This window comes from Fukomys damarensis, unplaced genomic scaffold (genome assembly GCF_012274545.1).
Source record: "Fukomys damarensis isolate Sample0158 unplaced genomic scaffold, DMR_v1.0_HiC HiC_scaffold_38, whole genome shotgun sequence".
Classification (NCBI taxonomy): Eukaryota; Metazoa; Chordata; class Mammalia; order Rodentia; family Bathyergidae; genus Fukomys; species Fukomys damarensis.
This window is the reverse complement of record NW_022900950.1, coordinates 26127584-26149691: the sequence shown is the minus strand read 5'-3', so window position 1 is coordinate 26149691 and position 22108 is coordinate 26127584. Positions and strand designations below refer to the sequence as shown.

At 36.2% G+C, this 22108-nt stretch overlaps 1 protein-coding gene across 5 annotated transcripts in view; it reads left to right on the top strand.

The window, feature by feature from the left end:
* Nucleotides 1-1888: 1888 nt before the first annotated feature.
* Zdhhc20 (zinc finger DHHC-type palmitoyltransferase 20) overlaps nucleotides 1889-22108 on the top strand; it is a 43185-nt gene continuing 22965 nt past the window's right edge. For all 5 annotated transcript variants that reach the window (XM_033759907.1, XM_010607487.2, XM_010607486.2 and 2 more), the window contains exons 1-3: nucleotides 1889-1915; nucleotides 6218-6321; nucleotides 14670-14790. In XM_033759907.1, the coding sequence (XP_033615798.1) occupies nucleotides 6262-6321; nucleotides 14670-14790 (181 nt within the window). In that variant the 5' untranslated portion in view covers nucleotides 1889-1915; nucleotides 6218-6261. The remainder of the gene's footprint in view (nucleotides 1916-6217; nucleotides 6322-14669; nucleotides 14791-22108) is intronic.

Sequence of the window (22108 nt, the reverse complement as noted above, 5' to 3'; positions counted from 1 at the left end):
GGAACTTCAAGGTTGTTATTGTTACATGATTCTACACTTAAAGGAACATGCATTCCGAGGGGGGGGAGAGAAGGAGAGAGAGAGAGAGAGAGAGAGAGATACCAAGGAAAAGGAGAGGAGAAAGAGTGATCTGTGGTCATCTAAAGGAGTGTTTTTAGCTCAAAGAGCAACTTGGCAAGCTTTACAGAGGAGGAAGTATTTAAGCAGGACACTGAATGATGAATAGGGGAGGAACACAGTGTTTGTGAGTGTTTGCTGATGCTTTCAGAAAACTAGTTCAGAATAATTAAACCAGAGGTATGAACAAATGATAAGAGACTAGAGTGGCGGACAGATTGTAGGGCACAACAGGCCTTTAGTATGTGCTGCCCTGAAGATTGTGGACTAAACTGACTCAGGTGTTGAAGAGCATTCACACATCAGGTTTGCTGGTGGTTAGAGTGTCTTCAGTGAATAGAAGGAAGATGCCTTAAGCTGGTGCATTTCAGGGAAGCTGTAGGAAGGGATAGGTTGGGACTGAAGAAGAGGAGACAGAATTGAAATACAGTTAATGAGAGATAAGGGCTTCAGACTTCAGAAAGAAAGGATAAATAGTAATTCACATGTTTTTAGGCTTGGTAGACTGAAGTGAATGGTGAATATATTCAACAAGGTAGTAAATATTACAAGGTGGGAGAAGATACAAAAGAGGTAGACAGCGAATTAACTTACCTGTGGCCAGTTTTAATTTCTTGAGTATTTGAGTGTTCAGAGAAAAAAATACTCTAAAAATTACAGGGATAAATTGTTCACTTTTTTGTAATGAAAAATGGATTTGTCTAATACCACATGTTTTGTCATATGCAGTTGCTAAAAAAGTTGATCTCAAGAGACTAGAATAGTAATTACTACTAGAAGCTAGAAAGGGTAGAGGGGAAGAAGAGAAGAATGTTTGATAAATGTGTACCAGAGCAGTTAGGAGTAAGTTCTAGTGTTTGAAGACTGTAAACACAAAGAAATGATACGGGCTCAGTGGCACTGCACTTGCCTGGCAAGTGCAAGGTCCTGAGAGTTGGATCCCTGGTACTGCAGGAAAAAAAAAGAAAAAAAAAAAAGAAACGATAGTGAAAATAACCTTGAAGTTTTATCAAGCAATGTAAGGATATACAAATATTTTGATTAGAAATCATTACACATTGTATAATGTTGTCCCTCCTAAATACAGTGGACTATCGAGTTATGACTGGCTTGGCTTATGACCAACTTGAGTTTACAACCAGAATTTTAATTTCAACTTAACCAAATTCAACCAGAGTCTTGAGTTACAACCCAAATGCCAGCCACTTGTGCTTCCAGGTGGTCTCAGATACAGATTTATCCCTTAAAGAGTTCTAGAAGGAACATTACAACATCTTTTCCTGTGTGGGGTTAATTGAGAAATCCTGGGCTGAGATCTACCTGGAAGAAAGTATGGTGTAGGAATGAGAGACTTTGAAAGCTGTGTAGAGGAGACTGAGCCTTCAGTTGACTGACTTGAGTTACAACCAGCCTTGCTAATGAATTGAGTTCATAAGTCAAGGGTCTACTATATATATATATATATATAGGAAGTTGGTGAAATACATTATATGGTAGACTAATGAATATGGTAAGTTATAGTATTGCAGAGGACAGTCCTGTTTGTACTGCAGGATTATTAAGGAAAGAGCTGAAGAAAATGTTACCGGCTAATGAAGATCTAAAACAGCTTTTAAGTGATTATACTGTTAATGATAAAAAATTTGAATTTTGGCATTTGAATGTTTTTGAAGTTTTATAAAGATGATATTAAGGTGAATATTCAATCAAATAAAACTTATGTACAAAAATGTTTAAATATTTTTATTCACTGTTTTTTCTTCTATTCTAGTTACAATTTCTGGAAATGAAGAAAATGGTAAGACACTTTTGGTCTCATTTTAAGTAGAATGCTTATGGCATCTTAGTTGGATCTCACCTACTTTTTATTTGTGGTGAATTATAGGTGTTTTTGTTTTCAAAAAGAATGTGTGAGTCAAATGCAGTTACATATGCCTTTAGACTCAGTATTCGGGAGCTAGAGACAAGAGGATCCCTTTAGTTCAGGAGGTTGAGGTTAGCCTAGGTAACACTGAAAGAGCATGTCTTAAAAAAAAAAAAAAAAAAGCAAATATGTACCTTTAAAATTTGAGTACTTGGATTATTCAGTCTTCGAGTTAGTAGATTCTCATCTTGTTATTTATATGAATTGAAGTAGCTACTATTTTGTAAGGTACCTATTATTCAAAATCTTTGTTTATTTGTGTAAGTTCTTGTGTAAGTTTATTTCTGCATGTATGTTCATCATAAGTCCATATTTAGATTCTTTAATATCAGCAGGATTGAGGAGGAGATTCTGTTTTCATGATGTCTAAATCTTATTGATGGTTCTCTTTGTTTATGCATTGTTAAAAATAGCACATACATAGATTTAATAAATAACCTGACTTTGAATTTATAAATTGTATTATTTCTAGGTCAAGGGAATTAAAGTTTTTATAATGACTAGCCATAGAGACAGGGGAAGATCTTTTCTCAAAAATTTACCTGAATTAAAGAATATTTTAAAAGTCCATTGAAGTCAAATTTCAGAAACTATTTATACATTGCCTCTTGGGGATTGAACCCAGGGCCTTTGCATTGAGCTATGTCCTCAGTCCTTTCATTATTTTTTGAGACTTTCACTAAATTGCTTGAACTTGCAATCCTGCCTCAATCTCCCAAAGTGCTAGGATTACAGGTGTGTATCACCATGCTTCACCACAAATATTTGATACAAAAAATCGAGAGAATTTCTCAAATAAGTTGTTGAATAGTCAGACATTATTAATAAATATTTATTACTGGAGACCATCAAGCATTAAGTATTAAGTCTCACGTTTACCTGTATGTCTCATTTTTTTATTTTTGGTACTGAGGATCGAACTGGGGACCTTGCACTTGCAAGGCAGGCAGCGGCACCGCTGAGCTAAATCCCCGGCCCCATGTGTCTCATCTTTTAGTAACAGAAGAAACATAGTAGTCTTAGTAACCCTATCTTACTTCATATTATAACTGTGTTCTGGGTGTTGAGTGCAAATACAGAAAGTAGAGAATTTCAGCTAGATATTATGGCACACCTATAATCCCAGCACTCTGGAAGTCTGCAGCCTGAGGCAGGAGGATCAGTTCAATCCTCTCCTGAGCAATTTAGTAAAGAGACACTGTCTCCCCCACCCAAAAAAAAAAAAAAAACAAAAAAAACCAAAAAAACAAACTGAAATTCTTACAAAATAACTTTTAATTTTCTGTTATTTCTTGAGATCATTTTTACCAGGTCTCTCAAGTAGTCTTTTAATGTTTTTAAAATTTAGTTCCTGGTGATTTTTGAACACAGACTTTGATTTATAGGTTTGTATTTTTCTTTGAGCTTTGCTTTAAATTGCTTAGTTAACATAAGATTTTACTTCATATATTACTCACAGCCAATGTCTTATAGCATGTTGTTTTGGTAACTGTATATTATTTATTATAACTTAATAGTTACCATCTGTTCAGTGCTTACTGTATTTAGGCATTTTGATCAGACATTAATTTTATGGTTTTTATTTAACAATATATTTTAAAGCATTTTTTTCTGCTCATAGCAAAGAAATCATTTAAAAATATTATTAAATGTTAAGAAATATTTCAAGAGTCTTATATGCTAGTCTTGGTTGAAATTTAAGGTCCCTAAATCCTGCCATTTATCTGGAAGCTGTGCAGTAGTATAGATGAGGAATGATAAGCTTGGTTGACTATGGCATCCAGGCAAAAAATAATGGAAATAAGCTAAGTGAAGAAAAACACTCAAAACAATTTTGAGTCCATTGTATAGTCCACAAGGTTTAACTGGAGGAACCTAGCAGCATAGGGCAGTGGTGGCAAACCTATGGCATGCGTGTTGTTTTCTTTTAAGACTATAGATATTAATATATCAGGTTTTTTTTTTTTCCTCAACTAAAACCTTAGTATTCTGGCGTAATTGTAGTCTTGGCACTTTGCTATAAATAACTGGGTTTTGGGTTGCAGTTCAGGCACTTGTCTCTGAATAGTTGACCACTGGCATTTTGAGAAGATGGGAGTTACTAGGATTTTATCTTGGTGTCAGATGTTGGCTTAGAAAGTGACCGTTTACTGTTAAAAAGTGGAGAAAACATGATTTTAGGGATGACATAGTGAAAATAACCTTGAAGTTTTATCAAGCAGATAACAGTTTGAATTCTGGCATTGTCACTTTGAAACTAATATTGGACAAGGTTCTAAATTCTCTTAGCCTCAGTGTTTGTATTTGTCAACTTGAAGAATATCTTAGATGACTGCTGTGAGGGTTAGAAATAAATCACTAAACATAAATGGTTATTTTGAGTAGCTGTAGTCAGATATGGTGACTAGGAAGTCCCAGAGTTTTATCAGGATGCATTAGACATGCAGATGAAGTTACTTTCTAGGAATTTCACAGTCAAGAGGGAGAAGAAACTAGGGGAGTACATTTCATATTGGCCATGGAGAGGGATTGGAAGCAAGAGAGACCTTAAGAAAACAGACCAGTGGCTTTTGCAATAATCCAGATGGAATGGACATCCATGCACTGGCAGTTAAAATAGTGAGGACTTAACTTTGAAAGAAATGTTAGGAGCAAGAATTGGAAGTCATTGTACTGATTAGCCTGGAAAGATAAAAAGGCATTTGAGCCCTGTGTTTCTGCATTAGTTGCCTGTGTGACTGGGATTCTAGTTCCTAAAATCTGCCACGAATGAGTAGAATTTCAAAAGAAAATGTTGGGTTCCAACAGGATTGTCAGTTTTTAAAATCATTATTATTTTATCTAAACAGAATGAGTATTTTAAATCAAAATTATAAGGAAAAATAGCCTAATAAAGATGAGTGCTGCATTGTTATGAATGTTTCTCACTTCACTGCAGAACAGTGAAAACTTCATCAGACCTCAAACATTAGGAACACTGGAATAAGGAATGTGCAGAAGGAACTAGATTCAGGAGAGGAGGACTAAAATGCCTGGGTAGTGATTGTGATAATAGCCAATATTTATTGAGGATTTATTCTGTAGTGTTTTTTCATATTTCTCAGCAACTTTATTGAAGCAAGTGCTTTATTTGAAGTCTGAGCAAATTGTTTGAGGAATGTGCTATAAAGAGGTAAGGAATTCTGAAAGTAATGAAGACTACCCTGTGGAAGATTTGATCTACACCCTAAACATGAGTAGAATTTCAAACTTTTCTACTTTGTCAGTACTCTGTCTTCTTCCGTGAGTCTGTGGTACTGCATCTTAAACAGAAAGAGTTTGAGCACCTGGTAGATAATTCTAGCTTCTTATAGAAACAGTCTTTCTTTGATGTAGAAAAATTGCAAAACACACATACACACCACACATGCACAAAGAAGTTTTAAATTCTGTCAGTGAGTTAACATTTGGCGATAAAGATACTAGAATGTTAATGCTGATCCACTGGGGGGACATTTGTGGTAGGAGTTCAGTATGGTTAAAAGTTTTTCTTGTTAGCCTGTATTGCATGAGAAAATGAAATTTAGGGTACTTTTAGGGTACAGTAGAGATTGAGTTATTAAAATTTACTCATTATTCTTGGTTATGGTAACTTCCTTTATTTTCAGTTCACAATTTCTTGGATTTCATGTTTATGGTAATGGATATTTTAAAATAATTTTTAAATATTTAAATTACTTAAAATTACTGTTTGGAGCCAGGCGTGGTGGCGCAGGCCTGTAGTCCCAGCACTTGGGAGCCTGAGGCAGGAGAATCACTGCAAGTTCGAGTTCAGCCTGGGCTGCCTAGTGAGTCCAAGGCCACATGCACTACACAGTGAGACCCTGTCTCAAAAAAACAAAAAAAAAAATTAATGTTTAGGGAAATCTTGAAACTGAGTGAGTAAAGAAAGTGTTTTTAGCTTAAATCCTTTGTAACTTAATAAACAAGGCTGATAATCCTTTAATATAGGAACAGAGCATTTCTTTGTGTCTAGTAATGTTGTATCATGATATAAAGAAGTTTATATTTTGCATTTTTAACAGATCTTAAATTTTTATTGGATTAAGTCTTCTTATCCAAATAACTGTTTAAATGTAATGCTTTTTCCTGTTTTCCCCGGGATTCAATGAAACATTATTTGTTTTTATTTACCAGGAAAGACCGTTGTTTATCTTTTGGCGTTCCATCTGTTCTTTGTTATGTTTGTATGGTCCTATTGGATGACAATATTCACATCTCCCGCTATCCCCTCCAAAGAGGTAAATTTAATGTTGGTAAATTACCAAATGCTTTAACCTTATTATGGAATTGTTTTCCCTTCTGTTACCTATGTTAAAATTATGTAATACATTTGTTGTGTTTCCATTCATAAAATTACTTAATAATCCATATTGTGAATGTGAGTCATCAACCTATTCTCAGTTACAATTCACTGACATAGCATAATAAAAGTCTAATAGTTCTTTTCTGCCATGACATGTTTTCTTAAAGACATATACTTTATAATACTGGAGTAAAAACACTTCAGGGACAGAATCAAGTTAGAAGAGTTGAGTTAAATTTACATCCTCTCAAGCATGAACAGATATGCTGGAACTAAACAAAATGTTAAATTGTGGAGAAAAATTGTTGAGGCTATTGCTTGCTTGCCACACTTTATTATGACTAGTTTTTCACCTAACTGGAGGTTCCTCTTGGAAAAATAATATTGTTAAACATTTATGTGCCATAGATTGAATTCTTCCTTCACTGAAAATTTAGTGCAGCAAAATTTTTAAGAATATTTACTCTAGAATCAGAATTGGCTGTTTGATTTCCTGATGTTACATGAATACTTAATCTGTCCGACATTCAATTTTCTCATCAGAAAATGGAGCTAACAGTTGTGTCTTTTGCTGTACAGTGGTTTTGAGGGTTCAGATTTCTCAAAGTAAACCTTTAAGCTTAGCACCTACAACATTATTAGTACTAAAAAATTAGTTCATGGTGGTAATATAATTGTTTTTCATGTTGTTTTTAAAAAATCATTAAAATATAGTTAAAACTAATATATTTTACCTTTTAATAGAAAACATCTATGAAGAAAAGTATACATGTCATAAGTATACACATGGTGAAATTTCATGAACTGAATAAATACATCTGTGTGAACACCACCCAGCCAGGTTCAAGAAACAACATTCCCAGTGTCCCATCAGCCTCTTCATGCTTCCTTCCAGTTACCCATATCATGAGAAATACTCTCACCTTCTAAAGGCATAGATTAATTTTGCTCGTTTTTGTACTTCCTAGAGTAGGATTATATATAATACTAATAGTCCTCTGTTAGTGTGTATGCCTTCTTCCATTATTGCTGTTGTATTTGTGAGATTCATCTGTGTTGTTACATACAGTTGTAGGTCATTCTCTTTCATTATTGTTTAGTATTCAGTTCTGGTATATCATACAATTTTATTTACATTCATCTGTGTTGTTACATACAGTTGTAGGTCATTCTCTTTCATTATTGTTTAGTATTCAGTTCTGGTATATCATACAATTTTATTTACCAGTCTGCCATAGATAGGCATTTGAAAGGGTTTCAGTTTAGGGCTATTAGAAATGGGGCTGCTGTAAACATCCTTGTGCATTTCTCATGGGAGATAGATAGATAGATAGACAGACAGACAGACAGACAGACAGACAGATATGATGTAATTCTTTTGGGTAGATCCCTGGGAGGAAACTGCTGTATTGTATTAACTGTGCCTTTAAAAAAAATTTTTTTTTTTAATTTTGTGAGACAGGGTCTCACTATATAGTTCATCCTGGCCTTGAATACACTATGCAGCCCAAGTTGGCCTCGAAGTCATGGGAATTCTCCTGCCTCATCCTCTTGAGCACTGGGATTACAAGTGTGCACCACCATACCTGGCTCAGAATTAATAGAAATGGTCACATAGTCATTTTCCCATTTTTCTTCTGGATGCATGCTTTTGTTATGAGAGGTAAAAATAAACCATAAATCAAACTTAACGTTTCATTCTAGATAATTTTTGAGCACTAGCAATAGTCAGTCAACTGTTAAAGTTGTGTTACAAACTTCTATTCACTTCCTAATCTTTAAGTTGAAAAAGGACCTAATTTTATTTGCTCAATTACTAGTAATGATGGTCATTAAAAATAGAGCCTAGGCCAAGGGTGTAGCTCAGTAGTTCCACTGCCTGCCTTGGAAGTGCAAGGTCCCAAGTTCAATCCCTAGTCTACCCCCTCCCCAAATAGAGCCTGTGTAAAAAGTAAATACAGAAATATGATTCCAGTAATACCAAATAGAAAAAAGAAAAACAATTTGTAATATATTTGAGAAGGAGAATAGTGTAGAGGTTGAGAGCTGAAATTCTGGAACCAAATTATTTGCTTGCGGTGTGACTCCAGAGACTGCTTAATCCCACCTCTGTAAGGTGAGGCGGTACAGTACATACCCCATGAAATTATTGAATTAACTGTAAATTAATGAATCAACTGTATGTAGATAGTTCAATTTATATAGTGAAAGTGCTTAATGCTTAACACATAATACTGTCAAATGTTATTTTTCCTTTTCTGGTTATTGCTTTAAGCATACTGCATTCATTTAAGACTATATTCACTCCACCCTTCATCTTCACTCCTGTAAATTTGTCTGACTGCTCAAACTTTATCCAACAGCAATCTACATTTACCCTGTCGTAGAATTTATCATCTAGTATTGCAATTGCATCTTCACTTTTATGCATCACCTGATTTAATTGTAAACTCTGAAGACAGGGATATTGCCATCATATTTGTTGTTGTCCCCCCAGCCCCTGCCTCCAATCTGGCATGTAGTAACTTTTCAATAAGTGTTAAAAGAATTATTAAATTATGAAATGTTCAAGAGTCAGCTGAGCTCAGCTCTAGTTACAGCCAAGAACTTAAATGTAAGATTCTCTTGTTCACTGAGCTTACATGATGCCATTCGAGATGTGCCATGGAAGCGGTCAAAATGCTGATGTTGGTGCTAATGCAGCTGTCTTAGAAGGGCTCTAGTTCAGAAGTTAGAGGGACATTTTGGAGTCGTGCCTAGGAGAACTGATTGGGTTAAAAAATCAAAAAGTAAGTTTTTAGGGAAGTTATAAATATTTTTCGCCATATTTTCAATTAGGAGCTCATTGAATACCTATCTGACTTTGACCTAGATTCAGATGATAAAAAGACTAATAAGAAGGACATAGTCTTTACATTTTATAGGCACAGACAGATGGTAAATGGACAGCCAGACAATAATTGCAAATTGTGATAAATTTATGAAATTGAGGTAAATTTAGGGGAAAAATCATATGATAGAGCATAGCAGAGCAAAAACTCCTTTAGGGAGAAAAAAAAAGCTCCTTTAGGTAGTGTGGCCAAAGACATCCTCTCTAAGGATGTGGCATACAAGCTTGGACCTTTAAAGTATCTCTAGGAAAAATCTGTTGTATTATTTTATCCCTATTACCTAGATTAAACCTAATATATACTAGGTGAATTCATAGAAACCTGAATAGAGGGATAATGAGGAGGAGGCAGCAGATGAATAGCTGGTAGACCTCTACCATCACCAGATGTCTTTTCTAAAGAGAAGAAGTGGTCCCATCACTCTCTGGTTATAATCCTTAAGGTTGCCATTCTACATGAGATAAAGATCATGCCCACGTGAATAGTACCCAGAAGTCTCCATGAACTAAAAGTTTACTAACGTCATCTCCACTGCATCTGTGTGGAGCTCTACACCCATGTTTTGCCCTGAATGCACAATGTGTTTTCTCATCCTTGTGCTTTCCATGCTTCTCATTTCCTATGTCTTCCTGGAAGACTGATGTTTATCTTTCAGAGGCTAGTTTAGGTACTGCATCTCCAAGAAAGTTTCATTGACAGCTGCACCTGTCTCCCAAGGGGCTCTTCATTGCACTTGGAAATATATTGATTGTGTACTTACACTGATTTGTATTTTCCAATTCTTTGCTTTCATGGCTAATTTTCCTATTAGACTGTGAGGTGTGGTTCTTTTTTTTTTTCTTCATTTTTTTTTCATTAAGTTTATTCAGTACATTTTAGATATACAGTACAGTTATATTCATCATTGGGAACTTGTACCTTTGCATGATGTATCTTGGTTCTTATTTTTTCCCCATTCCCCTGCCCTCCCTTCAAACTTTCCAACTCTCCCTATTTACAAAATGTTTCCATTTTTTCCTTCCCTCATATTTTTCCTTTCTCTTCTTTCCTTTCCCCTACCCCTCCCACCTCTTCTACCCTGTTTAGACCCTTTCTTCCTATTTTACATTATCAGTTGTACATTTTGATCCTTATTATACTTTTAATTTCTTACACCAGGGAAACTATTTGGTATTTATATGTATGTGTCCCATTTATGTCACTTAAGACTGTGGCCCCAGTGTGCATCCATTTAGATATAAATGTCTATAGTTCTCATTCTTTATGGCTGAGTAGCACTCCATTAAAAAAAATCTTCTTTACCCAGTCTCCAGTTGATGGGCAAATGGGCTGTTTCCAAGCTTTAGCTATTACAAACTGTGCCGCTAGAAACATGGGTGCACATATATCACTGTGGTTTCTTTTAATTCTTTTGGGGAGATACCCAGCAGAGGTATAGCTGGATCAAATGGGACCTCTAATCCTAGCTTTTTTTGAGGTATCTCCATATTGATTTCCACAGTGGTTACATCAGTCTGCACTCCCACCAACAATGGAGAAGGATTTCTCCTCACAACCCCACCAGCATTTATTATTGGTTGACTTCTTCTTTTTTTTTTTTTTTTTTTTTTTTTTTGGTACTGGGGATTGAACTTGGGTCCTTGCATTTGTGAGGCAGGTTCTGGAACCACTGAGCCAAATCCCTGGCCTGTGGTTGATTTCTTGATAGCAGCCATTCTTTCTGGGATGAGGTAGAATCTCAGTGTTGTTTTCATCTGCATCTCTGCAGTGACCAGTGATGTGAACATTTTTTTCATATGTTTATTTCTTGCTTTTACTCCTTTGTGTGAGAAATGTCTCAGATGCCCATTTTTGAACTTGATTTTTATATTTGGGGGGTCTGATTTTATATATTCTAGATAATAGTCCTTTGAGAAACATCTGAAAAAAGCTTTTTCCCACATTGTAAGGTTGTGTTTTAGCTCTGTTGGTGGTTTCTTTTACAGCACAGAAGCTTTATAGTAAGATGAGATCCCAGTTGTTGATTCTTTGTGCTAGTTCCCATCCTACTGAGGTTTTGTTCATGAAGTCTTTTCCTATGCCAGTGTCTTCAAGAGTTCTACCTAACTTATCTTCCAGCAAATTTAGTGTTTCTGTTTTAATATTTAGATCTTTAATCCACTTCAATTTTAGTTTATTGCCTGATGGGAGGTAGGGGTCTAGTTTTAATCTTTGGCAGGTTGAAATCCAGTTTTTCCAACACCATTTATTAAAGAGGCTATCTTTCCTTCAGTGAGGATGATTGGCTCCTTTTTCAAAGATGAGGTAGCTGAGTGTGTCTGGAGTTATTTCTGCACCTTATAATCTATTCCGCTGATCCTCAGGTCTGTTTCTTTGCCAGTACCGTGCTGTTTTTATCACAGTGGGTCTGTTTATTTGCCAGTACCATGCTGTTTTTATCACAGTGGCTTTGTGTTATAGTTTCAAGTTGGGGATTTCTTTCAGTTTTTTGAGTGAGTCTTATGTAGTTCAGCCTGGCCCTGGCTGCAATCTTCCTGCCTCGGCTTCCCAGTGCTGGGATTATAGGCATACACCGCCATGCTGGGCTGCAAATTTTCTTTTTTGAAGCAAAGCTTTTTATTCAGGTTTGGATATAGGATCTGAGTTAGTGCCTAACTCTTAATTAGTATTTCATATATTTATGGCCAGGCACTGTGGCACGTGCCTGTACTTTTAGCCACTCAGGAGTCTGAGGCAGGGGCATCACTGTTTCAATCAGTCATTCAATCAATAACACTTAATGCTTTTTAAAGATACTGTTAATTTTTTTTTGATGTTGAAGTTTGAACTCAGGGCATTGGGCATACTATGAATGCAGTCTATCACTGAGATACAATACCTAGCCTAATGTATACTTAAACACTGAACTGAAGATGATAGCCTGGCCTGGTGGCACATATCTATAATCCCACCACTCAGAAGGCTGAGGCAGTAGGATCACAGTGAGGTCGAGACCAACCTGGGCTACATAGTAAGTTCAGGTTCATCCTGAACTGCATAGCAAGTCCCTGTTACACCCACCCAGCACCTGAAACCCCAAAAAAGATAGTACTGGTACTTCACAAATCTGATTTATATTAAATAGTTTTGAATGAAAATAAACTTTTAATAGTAATTTCAAAACTCTAATAATTTTTGTTTTATTCCATTCCTTACTTAAAATTCTCTTGTCTCTTGAAATTTTCATTTATGCTTTTTCTTATTTTATAGACTTAATTAAAAAAGTAATAATTATGAATAGAAGAATATCAAGCTGAGGTCTAGTACTACCTCAGACTAGAAATAGTATAGCCCAAGAAAATCTTTTGAGATTTTGCAAGAAAACTAAAGTTTGATCAGATTGTTTTGTATATACTTCACAGTATACTATGTGATCTTTTTTCTATCTCTGAAAGCATTTTAGGTGAGGGTAAATATGTCAGAAATGTCTGAAGAGCTCAGCCTGTGGTAGGAGATAAGGAACCTTAAAAATGTTCATGTTTAAGATCATGTGAATCTTTCTGGCTGCTTTGTGTACTGTTACTTTAATTGTGTAAGCCAAGCTAAGTACATCTAAATAGACTCTTCTACTAGTTCCTGAATTACGGTGTTTTAGTCAGTTTACAGAAACAATCTATAAAAAGCAGGAACATTTTATAATGACTAGATAGATGAAAATATACTACAGTAGAGTGCAGAAGACCTAGTTTTAATATCAGCTCTGCTAGCAGTCTTATAATCTTCAAAGCTTTCCTAACCCTTTTGGAATCATACTTTCCCAGTGAAGAGCTCTCTGTACTTTGCCAAGCCATTGGCTTATTTATAGCAGAATAGATGTCACTAAGCTTTTAAAAGTGGTGGAGTAGCAAAGAATAGAGGAAGCTTTGGTAGAGGAGCTAGAAGGTAGATCAAAATAGTCCTTCAGTAGGTGAAGCTAGAATTTCAGTTATCATTGCTTAGACTTTTTAAATAAAAATCTGCAAGAAATAAAAATTGAGGAACAATGTTGTTAAAAATATAAAACATGATTAAGAGCAAGTCTCAAGCCATTTTTAATTACAAAGAAATCCGAAATAGACTGTTAGAAACTTAAAAATTCTGCTTACATGAAACCAAGGAATAAAAGGGAGGGTCCTCAAGGTGCTGTGTGGTTAAGAGAAGAAGAGCAATAGACAAGTATTTGTTAGGTAAATATTATTAGAAGAAATGAACCAGAGACTAGCTACATCATGGCAGCAAACATTGAGAGAGCAAGAAACAGCTCTATGAAGGAAACTGTCCTTGACAAAAGGAGGCTGTTCTTGCCTTAGCAATCCAGGATAATTGTGGAGAAAGTAGTGCTGTTTGTTAGCTTTTGAAAAGTTAAAAATGTTGAAAGCCAGGCATGGTGGCACATGCCTGTAATCCCAGCACTTGGGAGGCTGAGGCAGGAGGATCACTGTGAGTTCGAGACCAGCCTGGGCTACATAGTGAGGTCAGTCTCAACTACAAAGTGAGACCCTGTCTCAAAAAACCAAAAAAAAAAAAAAAAGAAAGAAAAGAAAAGTTAAAAATGTTCAAAGAAAGTAAGGACTTGTTGACCTCATTGAGATGTGTAATGAAAAAGTACCAGAACCCCATGCTGTGATCTCATCCGTTATGTAAAGCAGATAAAGCTTTGAACATTCTTCTAAAAATTAAATATTATCTGACAGTAACTTTTAAATAACACATTTTTACCTAAGGAAAAAAGTTGGGAATGTGTGTGTGTGCGTGCACATGTATATGTGTGCATGTGTGTGTTTTCCTCTTTTCTCTTTTGTTGGTGCTAGAAACTGAACCCAGTGCCTTATGCATACCCACTGAGCTACACCCCCAATCCTAAATAAAATATATATTAAGTCATTTGGGGGATGCTGGGAAGACTCTGAGTTTAACATGTTTCTGCTACCTTGAACCACTAGTGGTACATGTGTGACTGTCTCATCAGGCGCCTTCTACCACCCATGGGACTGTCCCATGTTACCCAGTGGAACAGTCACACATGTACCACTGGTGCTTCAGAGCCATCTATAGCAAGGCACACGGATTACAACCCCATTGTAAATATGTTAAAACCCAGTGGACCCCCAAATATGTTTTTGATGAATAAATTTAGTTTTACCTGTAAAAAAGCAAAATTTTGCGCTCATATTCTTTGGCATCATTGCTATGGAGGGTAAATTTTAAAAATTTGTAGTTTTTGTTAAAATGTATTTGATTTATCTTAAAGTTAAGTTTATTGCCTTCAGAAAACAGAATATTTGTGGGGTACTGCTTCTGTTCTAGATAAATCTGAGCATGAGTGTTAACATCTTGGGATTAAACAATATTTAATAGTTTTCTCTTTTTGTAGTTCTACTTGTCCACTTCTGAAAAGGAACGTTACGAAAAGGAATTTAGCCAAGAAAGACAGCAAGAAATTTTGAGAAGAGCAGCAAGAGACTTACCTATCTACACCACAACAGCTTCAAGAAGTAAGAAAACAATCTTAAGCTTTCTTTTCCAAAGGATGTTTAAAATGTGCTGATTTCTGCCAGGGCATATTCATGGATTGACTATTTGGGGTTTTTACATTGTTAAAAGTAACATCTGTGGAAACAAAATTTCCTGTTTTCTACACGTTCTTTGGTATTTCAGTTAAAAGTGTAGATGAATATTAAATATATCAATATAGGTTTTTAAGGGACTCTCTTTAATATGAATCTCTTTTTCTTTTACCCAACTCTCCCTGGCTAAAAATCTCAATTGTTATCCCTAGTAAACTATCATTTGGAAATTTTGGTTTGAATATAACTATTGTGTGTCTTCACTGACTAATAAAGAAAAATCAAGAATGTGCTGAAAATGGGGAAAAATAAAAGACATAAAGGCGAAGAAATTTGCTCACAGGTATATAAAGCTGATATTCTGAGGCCAAGCTATGAATTCAGGTCTGTCTGCCTCTGAAGCCCATATTGCTTCTTCTGTACCACTGACTCTACTGTTGTAACCACAGCAGTTTCCTCTCCTCAGGGTTCAGCTCTGTAATAGGGAGGAATCCCAGGGAACAGGGGTGACTGAACTGACCATTGAAATATAGGAAATATCTTACTTTGTCTCATTGCTGAGACAAAATACCTGATACTCAAAGGTGGAAAGGTTTATTTCAGCTCACAGTATATAGAGGTTTCAGTCCATAATCAGGTGGCTCCAGAGCAGGGTGCCGTGAAAAGGGGGCATCGCAGAGGAGAAACAGTTTGTAGCAGGGAGAAGGCAGCAAAGCTTCTAAGTAACAAGCGACAACCCTCCTTCTGTCCCTTATATCTTATCCAGGTTACCCTTAATCTACCATTGCTTCCTTGATCCCAGCGTCACACAGCCTAGATCTACAGCCTTAGAAAAGCCCCACCTTTATGACTGCAGGAGGCCTTGCGGGGGCATCTAGTTATAAGCCATAACAGGAAGTCAAATACTAGAGTATTGTCAGCTTAACAGTTATTGTACTAAATGCTTTACACATAAGAATTTATTTAAACTTCATAGCAACGCTAAGAGGTACATACTGTAGTCCCTAATTTGCCCATGAGGAAACTGAGTCACTGTTCCCAAGCAGTCCAGTCCCTGAGTAGGAAAACTGGACTACAGGGGCTGTGAGACTAAAGATAAAGACCGATCCTGGGTTGCACAAAGTGCATTTATTTGGGGGAATTACTGGTAGAAGCTTGGTCCTTTGTGGCAGAAAGACCAAGTGGATACCCACAGTTTGGGTCAGAAGAAGAGATGAACATACTGGTTAGGACCAAGTGACATCATCTCTGTATCGTCTAGCTAACAGGCCTGGTCCAGTGGTCCAAAACTGCTCTATACAGTAAGTCCCCAGCTTGCAAACATTTGAGTTGTGAACTTTGACAGGTGTACTGTATAAGACTCCTCTATCAGCTTATAAAGCAATCAGACTTGTAAACAGCTCCTGGAACGGAACTCATTTGTAAGTCAGGGACTTACTTGTATTCTGGTACACTATTGAGGAAATAGTGACTGGGGTTCCTGTGGGGCAGTCATGGTAGGAGTTACAATTCAGGATAGCTGCATTTATGTCAGATTCAATCCATACAGATGCAGAGAGGTTTAAGTAATTTGATCACAGTCATACGGGCAGTTTGGCTTGGTGTTTTTAGTTCCAGAGCCCTCTAGTCTTCTCAACTCCTAGGGAAAAAGAAAGAGCTCTGCCTTTGTATAGTTATGTACAAATTGTAACTCAAGAAAATTTTGTGTCTGCACGATTTAAGGAAGAGATATTTGACTGACTTTTAAAATGCACTTAACACTGTTCATTTTACATTATCAATATATTATGGTATAGAATGAAAATATGGATTATAAATTAAACCTTAACTTTTCCTTTGCTGTTGCTGTGCCAGTCACTTAAACTTCTAAGCCCTAGTTTCCTCATTTTAATGTAAGAATAATAGTATTTATATCTCTAGGTCTGTGAAAGTATTAAATGAGAGAATATATGTAAAACATTTAATTTACTATATTTTAGCATATAATACATTCTCATCAGATTTCATTTTCAGCAGATGACAGCTAATTTACTATAATCCTTTTTTACATTTAATTCAGAAGTCTGGTTTATGATGATTGTTAATAGTTGTACTTCTATAAATTAGGAGTTTTTGGGCTGGTGATTTAGCTCAGTGGTGCCACTCCCTGCCTCACAAACACAAGGCCCCAAATTCGATCCCTGGTACCAAAAAAATAAAAATAAATTAGGAGTTTTTAACCTGGTACCCATTTTTTCAGAAAATTTATGAATCCCTGAGATCATATGCAAAATTTTTGGTACATAGTTTTCAGAACAGCCTATTCATGGCAAAATCATCTGTTTTCAAAGTAGTGCATATGTCCCAAAAGTAAAGAGGTATTGTAAAAACTTTATTCCTAAAGATTTACTACTTTTTATTTATTACAGTGGCTTTCCTCTAATCTGCATAGCACCCATCATCTATTATTACACCAAACATTTGCTGAGCACATTAACAACTCTGAGAGAGGATCTTGGTCTTGTTGCCACTGTAGAGATGAGAGAATGAGCCACAGCGAGGTGACCAGAGTCCCCTTTGTCAGCCCCATTTGGGACTATATTTCTATAGCCTAGAATTTGAAATTCTGTAAGTTTTTTTTGGTAATAGAAATGATAACCTTTTTATTCTTTCAAGAATAAAATTATAGATATGTGCATTGAAGAAAGACCTGTGAGATACCATACAGTATTAAGTCTTAGAGCTGGAGTTGAGGGCTAGAGGACAGAGATGATAGAGACTTTGTTTTGACTACCACTGTGTTTTGTTGGTAATGTTGGTGTGGTTTGGTTTGAGATGGTCTTGCTTTGTACCTGAAGTTGGACCCGAACTTGAGATCCTTCTCAGTCTCCTGAGTGCTGAGATTATAGGCATGCAGCACTATGTTCAGCTCTATTTGTGCTTTTTAGAACCATTTGAACATATTATCGACCCAGAAAACATAATGAATTCTTTGAAACCTTCCCCTCCACAGTGTTGCTAAAAGTAACCTCTGTCTCAAATCTTTGCCTCATACTATTTCCATTTGTGAGTCTTATGCTTCAAATTGTACTAAATCACCCTGTCCTTGCTCACTGTTTTTTGTCTTTTTCTGTCTGGAATCATGATTTTCTTTGCCATAAATCCAGTTTAAAGTTTTAATTCAATGTCCATATCTTTTCAACCCATTTTTGTTTAGTAAGAATGATTCTTTTAAAAGTTGACTGAACTTCTGAGATCCTTACCTTGTAGATTATAAATCATTGCATAATGGTTATTTATGTTCCTCTCACCTTCTTGACTTTATTCCACACCCCTAATGGTGAGGAGTTTCATTCACAGTCCCTGTACAATATCTCACTAAACAGATGATCAATAGGTATTTGAATTAATCTGTTCTTGACATAATCTCTTCCTGGGTGGGGGTGTGTGTGTGCATGCTTATAGTCCTGAGAATTCAACCCCCAAGACTTTCTCACTAAACTATATCCCTGGCCCTTTTACATTTTTGAGAAAGAGTCTTGGTAAGTTGCCCTGGCTGGCCTTGAACTGTAATCTTGGTGCTTCAACCTCCCAGATAGCTAGGGTTACAGGCACACCACACTGTGCCCAGCTCTGGGTATTCTCTTTTACTAATTTTCCGCATCAGAGCCTGACCTTATTTTTTGTCGTAAATAATGGTATTCATTAATAGTAATAGCATCATGATAATAACTAATTTATGGCGAATCTGATATGGTCTAGCATTTAGTTTTAATTCTCATAATAGTCCTTATACTTGGTGTTGTTTATATTTGCAGATGAGAAATCCATGGTTTTGGTAAGTCACAGACCCAAGTTCACAAACTAGGAAGTGAAAAAACTAGTATCAGACCTAGCAGTTAACTGAGCCTTGCCAACGCCAGGACGGTGCTTATGTACTATGCCTTTGCAGACTAACGTCCTTTATCTCACTTACCTCTTTATATCTCCACTCTTGTTCTTTTTTTTTCTTTTATTGAGTTTATTGGTACATTTTAAGTATACAGTACAATTACATTCATTATTGGGATCTTGTACCTTTACATAACAGGTCTTGGTTCTCATTTTTTTCCCCCGTCGCTACCCTCCCTTCACCCCCTCCTCACCTCCGCATTTACAGACACTTCATTTCCATTTTTTTCAAGAGAGGATCATCAAGAAGATCATACTCTATTCTGTTTGCTAGTATCTTATTAAGAATTTTTGCATCTATATTCATTAAGGAGATCAGCCTGTAGTTCTCTTTTTTCAGTTGTGTCTTTCCTTGGTTTGGGAATCTGAGATAAACTTGTACCTGGTGCAACATTCTTCCTGTATTTCCAAAAGAGGAAATTACAAACTCCTGCCCCAGATCATCCAGTAACCACTACCTAGGGATTCCTCATTAATCTTGGTGTGTGTCTTTCAATCCAGCATCATGTGGCTGTTACTAGAGCTTCATTCTTGTATTTCCCACTTCCAAAGTATAACTGTTCTTTCATAACCTATTCAAAACTTAAAACTCATACAAAAGCAGACTTACCCATTTACAACCTAGTCCCATGGTGGCAGATGGCAAGTTGGCTTTGTTCGTTTTTATTGTCGGTATCCAGCAGTGTTTGTTTGATGTAAAAACTCTAAATATTGGTTAAATGAATGAAAAAGTACTCTTAGTTTTACCCCAGTGAAACCCTGGCTATATTTATGTTCTTGGCACCATCTAGCTGCCTTAGGCAAGAAACCCAAGTTTCCTTTGATAGTTACTTTTATAGAGAGCCAAATAGTACTTACCAAGCTCTGTCTTCCAAGGTCCATGTATTTTCATCCCATCCCAAAGTCTTAGTATTTCATAACTTCCTTGATGTCAGGATGTCTAGTGGCATATGTAGAAGAAAAGGAAAGGAAGTTTCTTGCCTTCTGCCCAGAGCTTCCTGTTCATTTAGTGTATAACCTTAAACAGGTTACTTTTGCTCTCTAGGTGTCAGTATGTTTTTATGTATAACATGAAGAGATTGAACTAGAAATCTGAAAGGCTTTTTCTTTATAGTCCTACACTGTATGGTAGCCTCTCCCTAATTCATAGCCCAGGAAAGATAGTATGAAAAGGCCCTCAATAAAACATAAAACAATAAAACATAACTAATTCTTGTGTAAATTCCCTTCACCTAAAGATTTAGGGGGTGGGGGTACGAGGATTGAACTCAGGACCTTGGACTTGCAAGGCAGGCAGCAGCACCACTAAGCTAAATCCCCAGCCCAAGAAATTTTTGTTTAGATTAGAAACATGGTTTGAAAAAAAAAAAAAGTTGAAGGACACCAAGTGAAAAATCTTTTTTTAAGTGTTTTTTTTTGAGACGGTCTCAGGTCTCACTATGTAGTTTAGACTGCTCTGGAACTCACTGTGTATCCCAGGCTGGTCTCAGACTCAGTGATCCTCATGCCTCAGCCTCCCGAGTGCTGGGATTACAGGTGTGCTCTACCACGCCTGGCTCATCCAAGTGAAAAATCTTTCCCTCATCCCTGGCAAGACTCCCTAGAGGCACTGTGTCTTGTGTGTCATATCAGAAATGTTTTATACATAATGGAGCATTGCAAAACTAATGTGTACATAATTAACAAATATGGTGGGTAAAATATTGACTAGTGTGGATTTCGTTACCTGGAGAGATCATCTATCAGTGGTACCTTCTAGCATTGCTTAAAATATAGTTTATCTCTTTCTTGCTAATTCAGTTCTTGAAGGTGAATACATTTTATAGGGATGTGGTAGTCATATGAGTAAAAAGAAAACAATCTTTTCTCTTTGCCAGTGGAAACAAGCACATATTCAAACTACTGCATGATTTGCTTTTTCCATTTAACATATTTGCATTTTTCTGCATGAGGTCTGTCAGAACCAAAATTTCAACAAGTTTAGTTTTCAAGACCAAAATGGCTTTTATTGATTTGTGAACTGGATGGCATCTAGTTTTACAAAATAGGAAAGAGTTTGGATGAGTTGAATGTAGGGCCAGGCTTTATAGGCCAAAAAAAAGGAACAAATACAGATTGGTGATTTCGAAGTTGCTTTACTATAGGACTATAAGTGAAATCTTGTTAGCTTAATGGGATTTGGTTGTCATCTCTTTTCTTATCTCTCAGAAGTTCTACTTTTCTAGGTAAACAAGTTAGGTTTCTGTTTGAAACCTTAGCATGAGTGACTCCATTTTGAACCTGCTGCCTTTTCCTTAATGGGACATATAAATGTGTTTTGTATGGGAATTTTTTTGTTAAAATCTACATAGTATTTCAGTGTATGGATATACCCTAAAGTGCTTAGCCATTTCTTAGGTCCATCATTCCTCATGTTTTATTAAAAACAATGCTGTAATGAAGATCTCTATTCTTTTGTTGTTCTTAATTGAAATCAGGCATGCACCTGCCTCAGGCTCTATGCCCTCTGATTAGAATCCTATTTCTTTCAAATAACTGCATGTCTTACTAACTTGATTCTTTCAATTTCACTTGTCTCAGATGTTTCTCTAAGGGCAGTGCCCTAGTTCTCCTTCCCTTCTATCACTAATTTACTGTTTTAGTTAACTTGGTTATTAGTCATCTTCTTCAATAGAATATAGACTCCATGAAGGCAGGGATTTTTGCCTAGAATGATATCTGGTACCTAGTTGGTTCTTTTGAATGTCTTTTGAATGAATGAATATATGAATTAGGTAATAGTAGCCTATATTTAGTGCAAATTTAGTGGGAAACGGATTTTTTTGAAACTGTCTTCAGTTTTGGTGTTTGGTGTAGGGATGGCAGATAAGTTTTGTTTGTGTATGTATTTAATAATACTGTTTGAGAATTTCACAACAAAAACCTCATAGGATACCTTGTTGTATACCTTTTTATGTTTAACCATAGGCATTGTGGTATAGCTGGAGAAAAATACTTGATTTGGAACTTAGTAAATCTTAGCTGTCGCCTACTTGTGCTGCTCACCTTGGTGTTTAATATTGTTCAAGCCATTCATTGGGTTTGGATATTCTTTATTCAATATGAAAAATTCTGGAAAAATAACTAGTGAGGTTCTGTCCTATCTCTTGACACTTTGATTTGAGGAGATCTACAGTGCATTTTGGCAATTTTAAAAAATTACAGTTATCGGGCCGGGGATTTAGCTCAGTGGTTCGGTGGCCTGCCTTGCAAGCGCAAGGACCCGAGTTCAATCCCCGGTACCAAAAAAAAAAAAAATTATAGTTATCAATTTCCC